The sequence below is a fragment of the Mytilus californianus genome, unplaced genomic scaffold (genome assembly GCF_021869535.1).
Source record: "Mytilus californianus isolate M0D057914Y unplaced genomic scaffold, xbMytCali1.0.p SCAF_2, whole genome shotgun sequence".
Taxonomy (NCBI): Eukaryota; Metazoa; Mollusca; class Bivalvia; order Mytilida; family Mytilidae; genus Mytilus; species Mytilus californianus.
Window position 1 is genome coordinate 113,091,239 of NW_026262668.1, and position 21,351 is coordinate 113,112,589.

General features: G+C 32.5%; 1 protein-coding gene across 5 annotated transcripts in view; it reads right to left on the reverse strand.

The window, feature by feature from the left end:
- The window catches only part of LOC127730757 (mucin-19-like), a 41,044-nt gene extending 22,473 nt beyond the window's left edge, over positions 1-18,571 (reverse strand). For 3 of the 5 annotated variants that reach the window (XM_052239302.1, XM_052239300.1, XM_052239299.1), the window contains exons 1-9: positions 18,485-18,571; positions 17,624-17,658; positions 13,565-13,631; positions 12,724-13,206; positions 7,444-7,512; positions 7,053-7,115; positions 1,590-1,703; positions 740-775; positions 167-262 (exon numbers count right to left, since the gene is read on the reverse strand). In XM_052239302.1, the coding sequence (XP_052095262.1) occupies positions 167-262; positions 740-775; positions 1,590-1,703; positions 7,053-7,115; positions 7,444-7,512; positions 12,724-13,206; positions 13,565-13,631; positions 17,624-17,658; positions 18,485-18,536 (1,015 nt within the window). In that variant the 5' untranslated portion in view covers positions 18,537-18,571. The other 2 variants (XM_052239301.1, XM_052239303.1) reach the window with 2 other exon arrangements.
- Positions 18,572-21,351: the final 2,780 nt, after the last annotated feature.

Genomic DNA, 21,351 nt, shown 5'->3' on the forward strand with positions numbered 1-21,351 from the left:
GAACGAAACATTTTGAACATGCTCAGACAGACGAACAAATTATTGTACTTTAACTTTAACTCGAGTTAATAAGTATAATGAATTGATAAAAGAGAAATAAGCGATAAGAAATAAAGAGATAAAAAAACAATAAATGAATGAATAAGTTAATGAAATATTAACTGACCTCTTGGGTTCATAATAGGAGTAGGTCTGTTGAGTGTTTGTTGTGATCTTGGAGAATTTAACGCGTTTGATGCACCTGTTCTACCAGTTGCTGCTCCTGAAATCAACATAGATATATATACCCTGATGTAAATCGGGTTTGTTATCTCAATAACAGAATATAAAATAATAATTCACTGCAGTACAATTCAAAGTTTAGAACATAAATATCTGAGTATTTATAATGATATTGAGAATAAAATAAACCATCATTATGATCCTGTTTTAAGCATGATGTAAACAGATATTGATATACACCAGCTATGTGTGTTTGTAAACGACGACTGCATGTCGAAAGAAGAATGTTGTACACATAGATCAAAGGAAGTGCTTTTAAATCATCAAATCTAACTTAGCCTTTGTAGCTGTATTGTTCGTTAATTAGCGCAGCTCCTTAATAGTCATTGTGTTCCATTCTATTTCAGTCCTTCAATAGAATATCGTTCCAGATCTTTAATATTCAACATGACATTGTTGAATGTAGAAATATACGTTGAATCTATGTAGTGATATAATATGCTGATCATTGTCTTACCATTTTGCCTTGCAATATTTCGGTTTGGTCCCCTTCCTGTGAATACATACATTTATAGCATTTACTTTTTCAATAGTAAAACATCAGACTGAAAACTTTGAGCCAGATATAGACTAGTTTTTTTTTCAATTCAAAATAAAACTTGAACAATGACTCAATTATTATTTTGATCACAGGCATTTGACGCATGGATTTCCCATCTTCTTACTAATTTCTATGTTATATTTCTTTCAAATAAAATTTCCCATTCAGATTATTAAATGTGTTTTCTTCATATTGTTCATACCAAAACAAATCTTCCATCATTAGAAGAAGTTTACAAATCTACACTAATTTCCATTCAGGAAAGATCGAAAATCTAAATATCTTACAACTTCTCGCTTCTGGTAAAATTTTATGCATCAAATTATTATAGACGTTTATGAACTGAAAAAGATCTAAATACTCGTTTCTGTTGATGGTTTGTATGTGCGATCAGTGATCTATCCTAAAATTTCAGAGCTTTCATTTCGAGTCGGGTTTTTTTATAGACGCCTAAATTGAAATAGTACGCGAAACCTTAAGAATTTGTCAAACATTATCATTTTTGAATTGCATTTATAGTATACGTGCTGTATGGTTAAAATTGAGTCAAACTTGCGTTCACATGTAATTTCTTGATCAGAAATAGACTTTACGAAAATTCAAGCGGCTGAGGGGTGGAATTCTGTAAATATCTGTAACACAACATTGATAAAAGGGTGTTGGGGTATTATTGAAATATAATGCTCTTCGCTATAGTTTTATTACAGAAAAAGAAATAATGAGGAAATAAATGAATTATTTGATATTCATTTAAAGGAAATTGTACCTGCAACAAATCCAGGAGGAAACATTCCTGGAAATCTTTGAGAAGGAAAAGCGCCTCCTGGTGGAGTCATCATACCTGGCATTCTTACATCTGGTCTCCAAAGGGTTCCTGCGGCTGAAAAATAATGAATGATAGGAAAACATTCAAGTTATTGTTCATTGGATAGACGGTTAAAAAGCGTCTAACGTAAATAAAATACAGTGAAACCTGTTAAAAAAAAGGTGGTAAAACGGAGCAGGGACACTCAAAACACAAGTTTCCTCCTTTATACACGGATTTACAATAGTTTCTATTCTAATTAGGAATTTTTACATCAGTATCAATGCATGGTTTATATGATTTTATTCTCTTATGAAAGTTAGGCCATATAAATTGCATCTTTTTGCACACTTATAAATGTGTCCTTCTTCTTCTCTTTTGTTCCCTAGATCAAATTGTTTAATGCTTAAACTGTTAAGAAGAATTTAATGTCAATGTCTCCTATAAAGATTCAATAGATTGTTCCATATGGCCATTTTTATAAATCATGTTTACGGTTTATAGATTCATTTTATCTTTATAATAGACAAATAACGTGGAAATTGTTTGACCATTGTCGCGTAAATGCAATACTACAATAAGCAGTTAACCGATGGATTAGTTCACATTGGCATTCCTCGAGATCTTTTATGCTTATTTTTGTTGTTGTTTACAGTGTCCAGCTATCTATTATAGTTTTTATTATAAAAGACAAAAAAAAAAACTTTGATAGCGTACGAAACTACTGTAAGTAGTCATCAGATTATTTGGTAGAGTAGAAAGTTGGTAGATCATGACATTTAGAACAGTTTGCATCTGTTAGATTTTCTTTTATAGTTTTCAAGATATAAGACTATTACATTTTACCTTCGTGTTCTATATTAGGCCAATACGGACTTGTTGCTTAGAAGGCGGATTATCGGACACATTTTGTTTATTAGACACTCTATTATCCCTTCACTACATGTGAGCTTAAAGGTGACGCTTAGGATTTCTGTACGATTAATTTAGGAAATGTTATGTTGATCCAGCTCTTTCCTACATGTATAACCATAGTTAAGAAAGAAGGCGGTATCGAATTATTTCAGATCTATCCCCGTGATCTATGTCAGATTTAATTTTAGAAAAAAAACTCCTATATATGTGGAAAGTTTTGTATCATTAATTTGAATCTGATGAATTTAGATTAAATTGCTCGTATTGCAATTAATCACTTCACTATAAACAAAAAAAGTAACATAATCAAAAGATTGGTTCTAGAGTTGTCTGCTTTGAACATTAAAATCACCAGACGTCAGCCATAGCCATATCAAATATGAAAGTAATTTAAATGTTCATCAATAGACATTTCCTATGTTTTGCCACATCATTAAAGGCAATCCTTGTTTAGTAAACAAAATATCATATTCCAATGTACTGCATTTGTCAAGAAACCTAACAAATAACCACAAGGTTAATCATTGGAAATTGCAGTATAAATCTAACTATTTAATTTGCAGAGATGAACTTCTACTTGGGAATATTGCAATATACATCGGACTATTAACCTAGCCAAGGGTGAACTTCCACGTGGGAATATTGCAGTATAAATCTAACTATTACTGTGAATATGTCAACTTCCACCTGGGAACAATGCAGTATACATCTTACTAGGTGAACTTCCACCTGGGAACAATGCAGTATACATCCTACTACTTTTACCTTGCATAGGTGAACTTCCACTTGGGAATATCCCAGAGAGTTGTCTACCTGACTGTGGGTCTATAAGTGCAAACGAAGGCAGATTTCCTGCTGTTCTTATTCTTAGAAGGGCTTGAAAAATAATTCATTTCGTCTTAAAAATTTGCAATATGCCAATGCAAATACTATAGTTATTTATACACTACATCTCCCTACGGCAAGGTTTACGATATACGGTTTTGACTTTTCTGTTTCAGTCATTTTTTATTTTAGCTATGCCCGTTGCTTTCCGGGCTTTTGATCTCAAATGTATTTGGATTGGTTGTTTTGATGATATGAAATGATGCAGTTAAAATGGTATTATGCATTGAGGCAAATAAAATAAACCTGATGACACATAATAATGTATTTCAATACCGGTACTATAAAGCATATGAAAAAATGTAATTCTGAAGAAACCCTATCATAAACGAAAGTTATTACAGCGTGCATTTGCTTATACTAACAAACGTGATTTAGAATATTACGCTTTTGTAAGTAGTCACCTACATGTTTTAAAATTTTGTCGAGTGTCTTTAACTATTACCAGGATTCCGAAATCTTAGTATAACGAACTTGAAAGAAAAAGAAATTGTCAGAAGTAAGTGAAGCTAAATCTGAAGCTGTTTATATATATGTAGATAAATTAAAGAAATAACATAGATTGATATACTACTAAACAAATTATAATGGATCACATCTGTTAGGCATAGCATTTTTATATTTTCCCACACAAATATGGACATAACCCGCTCAACCAATCGTATCAAAATGCCAACGTATGAAAAATTTTCAACAACAATCCAATTTTTATCGTTTTCAAATTTGAAGATTTAAAAATCAAATCTTTCCAAAACTATTAATTTTGACTATTTAACCAGTTTTTCTAACCTAAGGCTATCAGTATTTCCAATTTCGATCAGTTCTTCAGAATATTGGGAATGTTTAGAACATTTTGTTCATTTATGATATTAAAACCGTTTTTTACACATAATAAAATTTCAACTTTTTCTTGGGTTTTCATAAGGAAGCCTTATGTTTTAATATACAACATTGTTATTACAGTTTAATGTTTGCAATATATACATTTTGCATATGGACATCAGATTTTCAGTAGCGAAGGCGTTGGATCAAAATTTTCAGAAATCTGAATGAAACTAGGTAGAAAAACTGACTTTTAACAAATTTGAAGTGTTCAACATGATCATAACAGATAATCTCATTGTAAAATGTACATTTTGGGAAGAAAATATATTAACTGAGAAAGTAATTGTGATCTGAGAGAGAGAGAGAGAGAGAGAGAGAGAGAGAGATAGATTATTTGCAGTAACTATGTTAATCGTTGTTCTGATTAAGTCACAGTTGTTATTGTAAATGAGGGAAAACAAATACACTACAATGCTATTTCCAGTGCCAATAAAAGAGAATCGTTGGTTTTGGAAATTATGTTAACTTTAAAAAAGTGGCAGTCAACATATAGGTTACGGATAGTTCCACCTAATGATGATAACATAAGATGTAGTTCCACATAATGGAGTTAACATAAGTTGTGGTTCCACCTTATGATCATAACTTGAAACTTGAAATGTAGGTCCAGCTTATAATAACAACGTAAAATGTAGTTCCATCTAATAATGATAACATAAGATGTGGTTCCACATAATGGTGTTCACACTAGATGTGGTTCCACCTTATGATCATAACTTGAAATGTAGGTCCAGCTTATAATAACAGCATAAGATGTAGTTCCATCTAATGATGATAACATAAGACGTAGTTCCACATAATGGTGTTAACACTAGATGTGGTTCCACCTTATGATCATAACTTGAAATTTAGGTCCAGTTTATAATAACAACATAAGATGTAGTTCCATCTAATAATGATAACATAAGAGGTGGTTCCACATAATCATAATAACAAAAGATGTAGTTCTATCTACTGATAACAACATAAGATGCAGTAACGGTCCAACATATGATACTATCAGATGTTGTTCCATCTAAAGCTAAAAACATAGGATGTATATCAAACTAATGATAATAACATAAGATGAAGTTCCACCTAATGATGATAACATAAGATGTAGTTCCACATAATGATGATAACATAAGATGTAGTTCCACCTAATGATGATAACATAAGATGTAGTTCAACATAATGATGATAACATAAGATGTAGTTCCACCTAATGATAATAACATAAGATGTAGTTCCACCTAATGGTGATAACATTAGATGTGGTTTTACCTTATGATTATAACTTAAAATGTAGGTCCACCTAATGATAATAACTTAAAATATAATTCTACTTAATAATGATAACATAAGACGTAGTTCCACCTAATGACGATAACATTAGATGTAGTTCCACCTTATGATCATAACTTAAAATGTAGGTCCACCTAATTATAATAACTTAAAACGTAGTTCCACCTTATAATAATAACATAAAATGTAGTTCCACCTAATAATGATAACATAAGATGTAGTTCCATCTAATGGTGATAACATTAGATGTGGTTTTACCTTATGATCATATTTTAAAATGTAGGTCCACCTAATGATAATAACCTACAATGTAGTTCCACTTACTCATGATAACATGAGACGTGGTTCCACCTAATGGTTATTAGATGTGGTGCCACCTTATGATCATAACTTAAAATGTAGTTCTAGCTTATGATAGCAACATTAGATGTAGTTCCACCCAACGATGACAATATAAGATGTAGTTCCACCTAATGATTATTATGACCGAATAAAGTGTACATAAGTTTCTTCAAATTTCTTATTTCCAGTCATAATCAGACAAACAGACAAGCATTGGAGTGAACCCCCTCCCCCTCCCCCCGGAACTGCATAACCTACAAACGGAGTGATTCCCGCCGGTGTGTCGACGTTATCATCTATTGCGCTACAAGTATCACTAATCTTGTCGTGCCATTTCAAATGCATGTCTATTGGAAAGTGTATAGACCAGAACCGTTTGGAAAGCAACACTAAACAAGATGAACGAGGATTAGTAAGAGATATCTTTGACAGTAAATACTTCACTAGTGAGATGAGACACATAGGCACAACAACCAACCAACTCCAAAGAAGTTTCAAATTCGTAAACTTAGGAAGTTTCATTTAAGTCGTTTTTCTTCGTAATCCTGAAGTAGTTTTTAATTTCTCGGCGATATTCAAATAAAGATAAATGGGTTATTTTGCCAGTTCAGATACGTAAACCCATTAGGTATATTATTACTTAGGAATGAAAATGTCACAAGAGGAAAGTTTAAATCATCCCGCTTGTTTTGGAGTTTTGATTTGTCTATTTGTGTCATGATCAGCTTCCAACTTCGAGTATTAACATATTTACATAGCCTAGAAAACAACTGCCACTCTTGTTTAAACAAAAATTGGTATGTGTGGTTACATAGTTTAATTGATGTTAACTTTTCCTCATGCCTTTTTTGTACTTCTAGAAAAATAAACTCGATTATCAAACTAGAAACATTTATTTTGGATCTACATCTTCATAATTTCAAAAATTAAATAAATGTGATCTATGTAAGACTTGTCTTTGCCATTATTTCAAAATGTTAATCGCCATGCAATCTAAAGGCTCATGAATTTGAATTTTCTTTTAGGTTAAAATATATCTGACAACCGTTGAGTATTAAAAGATGTATTCTCCATAAAAAGAAGTTACTTTCATGAACAAATTAAAACAAATACCTTGTTGATTTTGTCCTGTGGCACGTTGATTCTGTCCAATGGCCTGCTGTCTTTGAGCAAAACCTTAAAATGTATAAAGGTAAAATGAAGTTTCTAATGGCACCTATAATATTAATAAATATTGACGAATCACTTCTCAGCTCTTTGTACTTCATGTATGATTTCCCTTAGAAACATACACATATGAACGGGAGAAAATGGACGTCATATAATAGTAATTGTGATAGTTTTATGTTATATTTTCTATTGAGTAAATAATTTTGTAATTAAGAATCTCGCAAGATGTTTTCTTTCAAAGATTCGACATAAATGGTCAATAACAGATCAGTTTTAAGTTTGACAGGTACACATGCTATTGAATATAGTTCTAAAATACTAATAACGTATATACCTCTTGTTGCAGTATTGCCGTTCTGTTGTTGCCCCATAAACTGCTGCTGTGCCATTCTCCTTTGCATAGCTGCGCAAATAAATCTTTTATATATATATATGCATTTTTTTTTAATGTAGACAAACTTTATTAAATTATTCGAATCTTTCTTTTGCGAACAGTTTCTTTATAGATATATATCATCAAATGTTTATATGACTCGCCTTTAAGAAAATAAATAATGAGATAAAAAGAAGAAAGAACAAGACGAATCCATAAAAATCTATATTTTTCACACAAAGAAACAACAGAGACCCTATAACTCAGATAATAATAATCGATCAAAAATAAAACGGTACCAAATGGGCTGCATCAGATGCGCATTTCGACAGTTAATGTCTCTGCGGTAATGATAAAATGATCAACTGCTCCATAGGACATTATACGGTTTTCCACCGTCACGGGACATGGGCTTATTTTTCTTTATTCTTACATCATGTAATAAGATCACACCGATGGGTGAAGAAACAAATTATAAGAGAAGTATTTTTAGCACAATTCTGACAGCACTAATAAGAATCAACTAAATGAACAAAAAAGAACATAAAGATAAACTATGAAATAAGCAGAAAATTCACTTTAATTCCAACCAATATTATACAGAATGTGGAAAACTGACATTTCCACAAAATTGGTTTGGTAACTCTAGAACGACAAAAAAGTAATCAAAATCAAAAGTCTTTGATATTTTTTTATCCTCGTATTATTTAACGATTTTCTACAAAATAGAAAAGAAATGTTATGTTTCTCGTCTGTAGTTTAATAGTGAACATTATTGATCGTACATGAGAAAAAATAGACGGACAGTAGTATAACGTAATTCTTGAGAGCAGTCGTAAAAGAATAGGCCAGACATATGAATAAAACAATCAAATTACATAGTTAAAGTAAAATTATGTTAAAATATATAACCCAATGATATATATAGATATATAGATATATAAGCATACAAACTAGTAATACACACAGACTGGTAAGACAGTTGTATACACACGTGTCTTGGTTGTAAGTGTTGCAGTCTATATCAATACATTTTTTTTACCTAATTACAGTTTGTATCATCCAACCAAACTAATTCAATAATAAAATACTTTCCTAACTGAAGTTCAAAAGGAGGAAGATAACAACTACCTGGAATGGGAACCCAGTTACAATTGACCTTCAATAATGATAAAATTGCATTAAACTAATAGGGGAAATAATTAGGTCTCCGTTCATCCTGGTACCCTGGCCCCTTTTTGATAATGCCGACGCGAAGCAGACTTTGGGTTAGGATGCCAGGCTAAAAATAGATAACACATTCCCTTTTGTATATTAAAATCAACCATCTTCACAAATTTTATGTAATGAACAGTTCGTTCGCTTAGGGTCCACTGATATAAATTTATATTTAAATGATGTATAAATTCATCGCAATAATTTATCAGTTCAGTTGGATACTACAAAATAAAATGGATAAATATATATTTTCTAATAGCATAGACATGACTGCAAAACTTTCATACAAGTCAGAATGCGTTAACTGTATTTCCAACAAGAGGAACAAAGCATATGATATTAGGAGAGGAAGTAAGCAACGACAGCACCTATTCACATAGCAAAAAGGGAAAGACAGATTTTGCAAAGCATCAGCTTTACCAACGGACGAAACAAGTTTGCCTGAAATTGGAAAGTATACATTGCTTAAATCGACAAGAAAATATTTATAGTGCTTAAAATTAAATAAACATGGTAACAGGTTAATGTGTCCAGTGCAATGCCACAAACTCTCAAATATATCAACACAAAATTAAAAAATCATACATATTTTTGAAGGACTTGATTGTTGAATTAAGTGACAGAAAAAATACAGAGCAAAGAAATCAACGAAAACGTTAAACAGTTAAAGAACGATGAGAAGTAAGATGACTTGGAACGGTTGGATAAATACCACTTATATATCTTGGACCCCCCCCCTTTTTACCAATAAATATTAATTCCAATGATTACCTCTTCGCGTGCTAAAACTATTACATATTGATATACGGAACTATAAAAAAACGTTTTTGTAAAACTCGATGAACCATCATATTTACTATCAAAAATTCTTATTTTTATATATGTAAGACTCAAATCGACGTCCGGTCTCTAATCGACGTCCGTTCCTCAAATCGACGTCCAAATTTGACGTTATAATAATTAAGGAATGACTGTAATTTTTTTTCTGTCTATGAAGAAATAACATCAAAAATGTGGTGCACACTGAATAACCCGCGTAGCGGGTTATTTTAAAGTGTGCACCACATTTTTTATGTTATTTCGAATAGACAGAAAAAATATGACAGTCATTTCTTATAATTTAATCCTTAATTCCATTTTAAACCGGAGTAAATCATGGAAAAACGTTGATGACGTCAAGGTCATATGACAAAATTATGTCTATGAGCTGATAAACAAAACAACGTCAGCCAATCGGAAGACGCGTTACATCCAAAATTAAATTATAAGTCTATAAAATAGCATTCCAAATCCTAATTTTATGCCCCTCTAATCGACGTCTTTTTTGTTGTTCTCGAATCGACGTCTTTTTTGTTGTTCTCGAATCGACGTCCAATTTTTGGCTTCTCTAATCAACGTCCGTTTTGTGGACTTATCGCAGTGAAATCACAACTTTATTAAAGGGTGGGTTGAACGTTAAACTTAAAAAGTTGTTGAAAAGTATGAGTCCAAAGCATAATACTTTTCATAAATTGGCTGTACATTGTCATTCTTTCTATTGTTTGAGTCTGTATACTGCCCTCTAGATGTCTTGATTATCTTAGTTTTTGGGTTGTTGTCTGATTGTCGTACAATGTATACCCACATGTCATTTATTTGTATGAAAAAGAAAGGAAAGCGACAACGTAGGTCGAGAATATGAACGTCTTTCACCAAAATATTAATATGCATGTGCATGTAATAGTAATGGGATGTTGGTGATTGTCTTATCGTCATTTTCTGATGTTTTTCAATTTATTTTGATAACAATACAAGAAAACAGTTATAGTTTCCGTAAGCTATTTCACAAAAAAAAAAAAAAACGATACAGATAACATAAACAAACTAATGCCTAGTTCACACGTACATTTAATTCGAATTGAATTCGAATCGAATGCGAATCGAATTCACTAATCGCGTTCACACACTCTTCCTTTTTAATTCGAATTGATTCGAATTGGCTAATTCGCATTAACCAATTCGCATTAGAAATCCGTTTTTGTTGATACGAATTAAAAGTTAACGTCGTTCGGACAGTAAAGCAAATTTGACGCGTATTGCAATTCGAATTAGAATTAACGTTTGGACGTAAAACGATTCGAATGCGAATTAAACTAATTCGAATTAGTTAATGCGAATCGAATTCGAATTACGTGTGAACGCAGCATAAGATCAATTTAGAAATTAATGATTCAATGAAATAAGACATCGCGATGATGTCGTTTTTGTGATTCATTACGTCACATTGGACGTCGATAAGATGGTTCAAATATTAGACACTGATTTGAGAACGTGACGTCAGATTTGGACGTCGATTTGACGAACGGACGTCGATTAGAGACCGGACGTCGATCTGAGTCTAACATATATTCAAACATGTATGTAAGGGTACATGGTGCAATGTGGCTAATGATTGTCAATTAAATGAGTTTGATTTAAATTTTACAAAACTAAACCTTAAAATTGAAAAATCCTCAAGTCTTAAAAATGTTATTGCTTACTTTTCTGAGTTTTTTTTTTCTCACCCTGTAAGTTTATCTGTTTTATTGATAACATATATTTGATAAAATTTTAAAAAAATACATATGAAAATAAGAAGATGTGGTATGATTGCAAACGAGACAACTCTATACCAGAGACCAAATGATATAGAAGTTAACAACTATTTTATAGGTTACCGTACGGCCTTCAACAATGAGCAAACCCCTTACTGCATAGTAATCTATATTCATTTTAATTTGAATAATCCAAAGTTAAAACCAATACAAAACCAAAAATAATAAACTAAGTATTATATGCTACCTATAACCTATGCCTTAGTAATCAGGCTGTAGGTTATGTAGTAGAAATCGTATTTTTTCTGAAAGAGTATCTTACGTTTATCTTTTCCCTGAAATTTGTTTTGAATCTTGTCGTACATGTAACATGATTTTCAGTAATTTTTCATTAATTTTTGCTGAAATGTGGTAGCTATCTTAAGTAACGACAACCTATTGGTTAATCTCTATTAGCCAATAGGAGTATCGCTTTATACCCTGAAAGGACCTTAATACAGCACCATTTCAACAACATTGCATTTATTCAAGTTGGATAACTTTTAAATAAATGATAAGTATATGCATTTGACCAACATGTTTTATTCATAGTACTATTGACCTGGTTCAAAGGTCGGAGGGCAAATTCGATAAATTGTTAACATGACACCCTTAGGATTTTTTGGCCAAGATAAGTGGTATCAGAGGTGATTTTTTTAATGTTTACGACGGACAACGGCCGCCAAGCTAAGCAGAATAAAGGGAAACACAAATCAGTTATACCATCTTCACCCCCAAAGTAAGAAATAAAAAAGAAACTTTATAAAATTATTTCTGATAAGTTTTTGCACAGACAAATGTTTTTTTCTCTGCTTCTTTCCATCATTAAAGAAAAACTACATTTAATAGCCGTCTAATCCGAATTCGAAACATTATATTCAGTTGTTTAAAACGAAATGATACTGTGTAGCCAAAGTAACACAAAAATTCAGTTAAAATTAAAGCTTAAATATCCGATTTTATTGTGTTTTAAAGTTTTATATAGTAAGAACAAGTATTTTATGATCACTTTGTATTTGTAAATAATTATTAAACCTACCTTGTTGTGTATTTTGTCCAACTCTTGTTCTCCTAACTGTGACTGTTTGGCGTTGATTGAACCCATTTGTGGTTCTTTGAACAGCACCACTGGTACCTCGACCAGCATCATTTGTTCTTTGGACTAAAGTCCTCGTTGGTTGCTGGACACCAGCGCTTTGACTTTGTTGACCATTCGTTTGCGTTTGAACCGCTCTACCTTGACCTCCAGCTCTGTTTACTACCCCTGGTTGCAAAGCAAAAACACTAAGCAGGGAAGCGGGTCTATTTGCTCTTACACCGTTTGAAATATCTGTTCTCCCAATATTATTTCTTCCAGCCCTTATATTGTTTACAGCCCTGTTTGGCAGTATAAGCATTTGACCGTTCTCACCTAAACCTAGACCAGAAAATGGTGTTCTCGATCCTGCCATGCCACCTTGTTGTCTCCCCTGTATCTGTTGTGCATTCTGTTGCAGTTGTGCTTGTCTCTGTCGGGCAGCAGCCATTGAGGCAGTGCCTTCTGCTGTTCCTTGTTGAAAACGCCTCATATTAGGACCAAATCGGGTAAATGGGCTTCCAAGAAAAGCACCACCCTGGGTAAATCGTGGAATAGGTCCATCGGGACTACCAGTCTGGGAAGCTCCTCTCTGGAACTGAGTGAAGGTCGTTCCTTGTGTCAGGTCAGTTCCAGGAGGAGCTGGTAATATCGGAACCGTTACTGTCCTTACAGAATTTGTAAGTCCAGTAGCTGTTCTTCCAGCTGTTCCACTAACACCAGAAGCTGCCTGTCTTGTTTGTAGAAATTGCTGAAATTGTGGTGGATTTCTTTGACCTTGTAACTGTTGGCCTTGACCAAACCCTTGGAACTGTTGCCCTGTTTTACATGATTGAAAAATTATTAGAACTGCAAAATCTACTTTTGATGTTAAATCGACAACACTTTTATTTCAATTATGCGAAAATAATAAAAATCAAACAATCAACAAAAAAAAACAAAAAAAAAAACCAACCACACAAACAAACAAATTAAATAAATTAAATTTTCGCATGTAATGTTTTCAAAAGTTTGTTTTAATGAATTGAGATATCTTTGCTAATAGTTAATATTTGTTTAATTATTTGTCGGAATGGAAAAAATAATATATAATGGGTATTAACATAAACTTTTATAAGAAAAAAAATATTATGCAGATGTATTTCTCTTTGCTTATTATATAAACAGTATGTGTTACCATTAATTGATGATATCAATCCACATATAAAGAAAAGGTAAATTAATGGTGTCCATTCTTTCATGATCTAAAAAATATAATAATGTATATGATTAAATGGGAGCGTGTGGTATACGTCGAGGGATTATGCTCCCAGGAAATCGGATCCAGATTTTACTCCTTACACACCATTACAAACATTTCATTAATTGGTCCTCGGGATTCGGATCCCTCCGCGGATTTCGGATCGCGAAACCTGGTGTGATGTATACACCGCCTCTTATATAAAGAGACATCAGCTACAACGTAGATAAAACAAATAAAATAGGATTTTTTGGTTTCAAACATTTATGAAAGAAAAAATTTGAAATGTTTCGCTATAAGCAGTCGATATGGTTCAATTTTGTTATAACTAGCTTTAAAATGTCGCTAAATGTATTATTGGCTTGTCAATAGTTTAACCTCGCTTGAATCCGTATTTAAAAAACCTTCAATTTATCCCTAGCTGGAGATGGCTTACTCATATGCTAATCACGTTCAGTTGAAAAAAAATGTCAATATTGAAAAGTGAAACCAGGGAATCACCGGGAAGAACCATTTTGTTTACTGATTAGACAAACAAAAAATCATTCTTATACAAATAAAACAATTATTTACATTTGTTTCAATCTATGAAATGAAATCAAACAGCCCCAGAAAAAAGTTTGCATTGTACGATTGAACGTGCTTGTCTGTGCAGTTATGTTTATACCGGGTCATAGAACATCGGCATTCTTCGTAGGTCATCTCGATGTGAGTTATATTTATGTTTATATCGGGTCATAGAACATCAGCATTCCTCGTAGGTCATCTCGATGTGAGTTATATTTATGTTTATATCGGGGTCATAGAACATCGGCATTCCTCGTAGGTCATCTCGATGTGAGTTATATTTATGTTTATATCGGGTCATAGAACATCGGCATTCTTCGTAGGTCATCTCGATGGGAGTTATATTTCGTCTAGTCTACAATACACACGGAATGCTGCTGCATTATAACGAGTCCATGCCCTGTTGGTTGTTTCTTTTGGACCTTTGTAATTTGGATATACATTTTAGTATGTTAAATCAAATATAAAAATCTTGAATCAAATCGCTGAACATGAGTTTTAATGTCCGTCTAAACTTCCAGTGATAAAAGTTCATGGCATAGAAACCGAGGAATACTGTGTACATATTTTGGGCGGAATGTAAAAGCCTTTGTATGTCATTGAGGCATTCCAATAAAATGTACATATTGTTTCCTAATAAAAATGATAATTCAATAAACATGTCTTTATTGTAATGACTTGTTTGGTGTTTCCCCTGTGGTCATTGGATATACACATTTCATGTAAACAAGCTAATGATAAGTTCAATCAAATTTTAAAGGTACTTTTGTATTGTTTTGCCTATTGTTTCACTTAAACTAGTACGTTTTTCTTTGGGTTCGATCACTCTAAAATTTCATGATAATCATTTTACAACTGTAGACCAAATTATCATTTTTAAGAATTTAAAAATGTCCAAATTAACGTCATTTTTATATTTTATATTTTATATTTTAATCTCTTTAAATCTGTTGTTTTCGTAGCATGTTTCAGGTTGCTGATTTTTTATTTGTTCCGAAAAACAAAAATGAAAACAAAGCTATTTACCTCTGTATTCTAGAAGAAAAAAATTCAAGACACAAGAAATTAATTATTTTGGTCATAATTCGTTTAAATATTAATGTATCCCGTTGTAGACCTCATGTGCCAACGTAAGGAACTTAACCACCTTGTACAATGCTATTGTATTTTGTTTGATTTTGACAAATACAGAAAAATTGTGATAAAGAGGTTTATGGATCACGTCACAAGTGATTAATAAGTTTATAAGTAAAATAATCGTTTAACGCATTCATCATAAACCGGTAACATTAAATAATAATCTGTTAAAATGTACATGTACGATGACAATTTGTAATTATGATCTTTTTTATAATACCAATTACATTATGCATGTATCTTTTTTGTAGTCCTAATGTCGCTACATTCAAATTGTTCAGACAACATATAATCCTCAAATGCGCACAAATGTAACGTGCCCTTTTCGCCGCATTCAAACTGTTTGTATTGTTAAAAAAGAAGTAATAATACCCTGTGTTTTAAGTCTATAATAATGAGTATAGCAAAATTATAATTTAGGGCAAGTTATTTATGTTATTATATAATGTATATATATATTTTTCTATTTCCCTCAAAGTACTTGTACATACGTGTATTGCATATTTATGTAAAGCGATTGATTTTAATGATAACACATTAGCGCAATGATTATAGCATAACAAGGCCATAAAGTGGCCATATAATGTCATATTTTGTAGCTCAGAATATGAAGTCAAGAGGTTAAAGGACACATGTATACACCGTTTATATGGATACTAATATGTGCAGCATGTCATGACCTTAGAATTACGAAATCACAGCAAAATGATGTAAGAATGTGTGTGAACTCTTTATACGCGTAGTTATAACACATTTCTATATTTGATATAAGACTATTAAATGCATGAAGGTCCCAAATTTAATAGCAAAAACACTTATGTGTTTCTAAGACACAATAAGAACTTTATCAAAATTATTGTAGATATCGATATGAATAAAACACTTATCGAGAAATACTTTACTTGAGTTTCCTTTAACTATATTGCATTATAGCGTTATTATAATAGAGAATTTACGGGTCTTTCATTTTGTTTTAGCACTGCTCTGTTTACTGCTGCTATAATACTAAATACTGCCTAAATTGTTAGAGTAAACCATGGTCCACCGTTTTCTTGAACTGCAACATAGTGCACAAATAAAATCGTTCATTTTACCCGTTTCCCACAATAGTATAGTATCAAAATGATACAAATATAGTTAAATTCAAATGATAAATGTTCACTATACGTTTGTTGTTACTAAATTTTGACAGACATTGATAACATTACTAGATTCCCTGTAAGAGTTCTTAAAACTTTTTCTAAATAAGAAATAAATAGTAATCTTCAAAAGATTAATTATTGAGTTCTTAAAAACTAGACTTTTTTTAATAAAAAAAAAAGTAATGTTCAAATGATTTGTAAATGGAAAAGGAAAGAAGAAATATAAAGTTCGTGGGTGTAGTGTATAATGACTAGGAGAGCATGTAGAATAAATTGACTTACGATATTACAATGATGCTACACTTACGATCTTACAAGAAAACACATGTAATTCGTTTGTACAACCATTTGTTATTATTTGTAACAAGTTACGCGATTTCTTTTTGATGAGTTCAGTTCAATTCCAACCCCTCAAAATAATAATAATAATAATAATAATAATAATAATAATAATAATAATAAACAAATATTAGAATATAAAACTAAGAGAAGTAATGCAAAATAAACCAACAATAAAAGCAAAGCTATGTAAAATTGTTTGAAAGAATTTTTGAACAATTGAATGTTGCGATGTTTGAATAAAAAGAAGAACATCAGAGACTTCAAGGAAGGTCTTGTATTAAAGTAACTGTAGACGAAAAATACTTTCGATACTTATCTTTAACAAATAAATCATTGAGTCGCAACAGAACAAACAAAAATGTTCTGTGTATCTTACCTTTAAAATTCCGAACAGAAACCTTTGAACCCGTATTAACTTCACTTATAAGATAAGAGTTTGAATAAGAATTGATATTCATCTGATACGTTACTATTACAATAAACAATTAAGTATTCAAATATTGGTAAAAACGTAAAGCATGCAACTGTCCTGTTAAACCAATAAGGCAGTAAAATAAATGGAAAATGTACGCAGAAATACCCTTTTGGAAAGAATTGACTGAATGACATGATTTAACTGACACACATTAATCATATACATAAAAAAAAAGAATGAAATATCACCCAGGAAAAAATCTTGATCTAATTTGCGTGCAATCGAATTCGTCCAAATTTTTAATTGCAACAATCTACATTCAAATTGGAAGAGAAAATAAGCAGAAAAGGCATGATTGGCAACCAGACAATAGCAAAAACTATATGATATTACCAACATAATTTCCAGACTTGTTTTCTGCAAACTTTCTGAAAGAAAATAAGAATAAGTGTGGGAAAGGGGGAGGGGGTGGGGTACGCCATAAACGAATTTGCTACATTTTCGCACAGGATATTGATAAATTATGTGATATGTGTTAAGCTTCTTTAAGAAGTAGGTACACGTTTCTCTGATAAACGAAGTCTTCTACGGGTTTTATAAGTTTAAACACTCATTCCAATTCGAAGTGGAAACGAAAAGAATTCATGTGTGTTAAACCGTTATTTGTACAGTGAGTATGGTAAATAAAAACACAGATAAGTGGATCACTATAAAACAAGAAACATTTATGAGATTTAAGTAACACAAGTGATATAAATTTGGTAAATACCGAAATATCGAAATGGAATAAAACTTAAAAATAATTACAAGATTTTTTAAACAGTAGTTAATAAATATTGACCATTCAACTATGGACCAGAAGTAATATTGAACATTTCACTATGGACAAAAGAGAAAGAAATATCGACAATTTTAAGTATGGACAAAATTACGATGAGTATAACGCTGTAAATAAAGTACTTAAATTATTTGAATCTTGTTTTGAAATTTGTTCTTGATAGTTTTAGAAAATACATGCGGTGTCTTCTTAAAATCACAAAAAAAAAAAAACAAAAGAAAAAATCTGCTTAGTGTAACGTTGAAGGAGTTGGGAAATTTAACGGTTGGTATTATTTATAAAATACATATATTACACGGAAATGATAAAATTCAGATTTACTTGGTTCCAAAATTTCAAAAAATATACCCATAAGAGAATAATATATCGAAGTGTTTTATAATACTTCCAATACAACTCAATTATAAAACATTTACCTTCTTGTGAGTGATAACTTCCATCATATTGTGTAAACCTTATAATCACCATGCGAAGACAAGGCACGAGGTATTGTTTTTTCTACATGTACCAATCAATCACTCATCTGCCAGGTAAAGTAATCAAACCATTTTGTTCTCGTCATTAAGGTGTTGTTACCAAATTTTCGTCATATAATAAAATGCGGCAGTCAATAAAGGGACTAATGCTGTTACTCAACACTTCCGTAGTATTTTTGTGGATTGTTTCCTGAAATACAAATAAACAAAAAACAAGTGACTTTTCGTAATGCCTCCCATACTTTTTATTCTACCCCAACAGTTGACTGGTCTATACAAATATTATAATCCTTAAACCTTACCCGTACTGTCCGGCACTTAAACCCTTGCTAAACTGGAAAGTCCGTTTGGCTGTGGTGTATATAAATTCGCAGCCAAGTCCGGTTGAAATTGGGACATTAAATCCAATGTCTCGTGTAGGATGAGATGCTCTGCAAGTTGAAGAACCCTTGCAATAACTATATGCGGGTTCTGTAGTTGGTAGAGAGGCAATATTTCTACCTCTATCCAACATATTCTCATTTTCCAATGCCAGTGAACATTTACCACCCTGTATCCAAGTAGACTCACTTTGGAGAATCTATCTACTGTAATACTTGCTACTTTGTCTAGAAAATGTATGGGATATACTGGAAGTTAGCTAACAACAACTAATCAATCAATACATATTTATTGATACAGTTGTATGCGTTTATTATAAGTCTATTATACCGTTATTTTAAAGTGTTCCTCTCACACTACTTATTTTTATTTTTCTCACCGTAAACACTGGTGTATTTTTTGTTAGTTCACTGATCGATATTGACTAACCAACACATAATTGTGTCCAATTCCAAGCGAGGAACCTTGTCAGTGGTATTCATACTATACGGTTGAAGACTGTAATGTATCCTCTAGATTTCTTGTCACACCATACGGTTGAAGACTGTAATGTATCCTGTAGATGTCTTGTCACACTATACGGTTGAAGACTGTAATGTTTCCTGTAGATGTCTTGTCACACTATACGGTTGAAGACTGTAATGTATCCTCTAGATGTATTGTCACACCATACGGTTGAAGACTTTAATGTATCCTGTAGATGTCTTGTCACACCATACGGTTGAAAACTGTAATGTATCCTGTAGATGTCTTGTCACACTATATGGTTGAAGACTGTATGTATCCTGTAGATGTCTTGTCACACTATACGGTTGAAGACTGTAATGTATCCTCTAGATGTATTGTCACACAATACGGTTGAAATCCTCTAGATGTCTTGTCACACTATACGGTTGAAGCCTGTAATGTATCCTCTAGATGTATTGTCACACCATACGGTTGAAGACTGTAATGTATCCTGTAGATGTCTTGTCACACTATACGGTTGAAGACTGTAATGTTTCCTGTAGATGTCTTGTCACACTATACGGTTGAAGACTGTAATGTATCCTCTAGATGTATTGTCACACCATACAGTTGAAGACTTTAATGTATCCTGTAGATGTCTTGTCACACCATACGGTTGAAAACTGTAATGTATCCTGTAGATGTCTTGTCACACTATACGGTTGAAGACTGTATGTATCCTGTAGATGTCTTGTCACACTATACGGTTGAAGACTGTAATGTATCCTCTAGATGTATTGTCACACAATACGGTTGAAATCCTCTAGATGTCTTGTCACACTATACGGTTGAAGCCTGTAATGTATCCTCTAGATGTATTGTCACACCATACGGTTGAAGACTGTAATGTATCCTGTAGATGTCTTGTCACACTATACGGTTGAAGACTGTAATGTATCCTCTAGATGTATTGTCACACCATACGGTTGAAATCGTCTAGATGTCTTGTCAAACTATACGGTTGAAGCCTGTAATGTATCCTGTAGATGTATTGTCACACCATACGGTTGAAGACTGTAATGTATCATGTAGATGTCTTGTCACACTATACGGTTGAAGACTGTAATGTATCCTCTAGATGTATTTTCACACCATACGGTTGAAATCCTCTAGATGTCTTGTCACACTATACGGTTGAAGCCTGTAATGTATCCTCTAGATGTATTGTCACACCATACGGTTGAAGACTGTAATGTACCCTGTAGATGTCTTGTCACACTATACGGTTGAAGACTGAAATGTATCCTCTAGATGTATTGTCACACCATACGGTTGAAATCCTCTAGATGTCTTGTCACACTATACGGTTGAAGCCTGTAATGTATCCTGTAGATGTCTTGTCACACTATACGGTTGAAGACTGTAATGTATCATCTAGATGTATTGTCACACCATACGGTTGAAGACTGTAATGTATCCTCTATATGTCTTGTCACATTTTACGGTTGAAGACTGTAATGTATCCTCTAGATGTATTGTCACAACATACGGTTGAAATCCTCTAGATGTCTTGTCACACTATACGGTTGAAGCCTGTAATGTATCCTCTAGATGTATTGTCACACCATACGGTTAAAGACTGTAATGTATCCCTTAGATGTCTTGTCACACTATACGGTTGAAGACTGTAATGTATCCTCTAGATGTATTGTCACACCATACGATCGAAGACTGTGATGTATCCTCTAGATGTCTTGTCACACCATACGGTTGAAGACTGTAATGTATCCTGTAGATGTATTGTCACACCATACGGTTGAAGACTGTAATGTATCCTCTAGATGTCTTGTCACACTATACGGTTGAAGACTGTAATGTATCCTCTAGATGTATTGTCACACCATACGGTTGAAGACTGTAATGTATCCTGTAGATGTCTTGTCACACTATACGGTTGAAGACTGTAATGTATCCTGTAG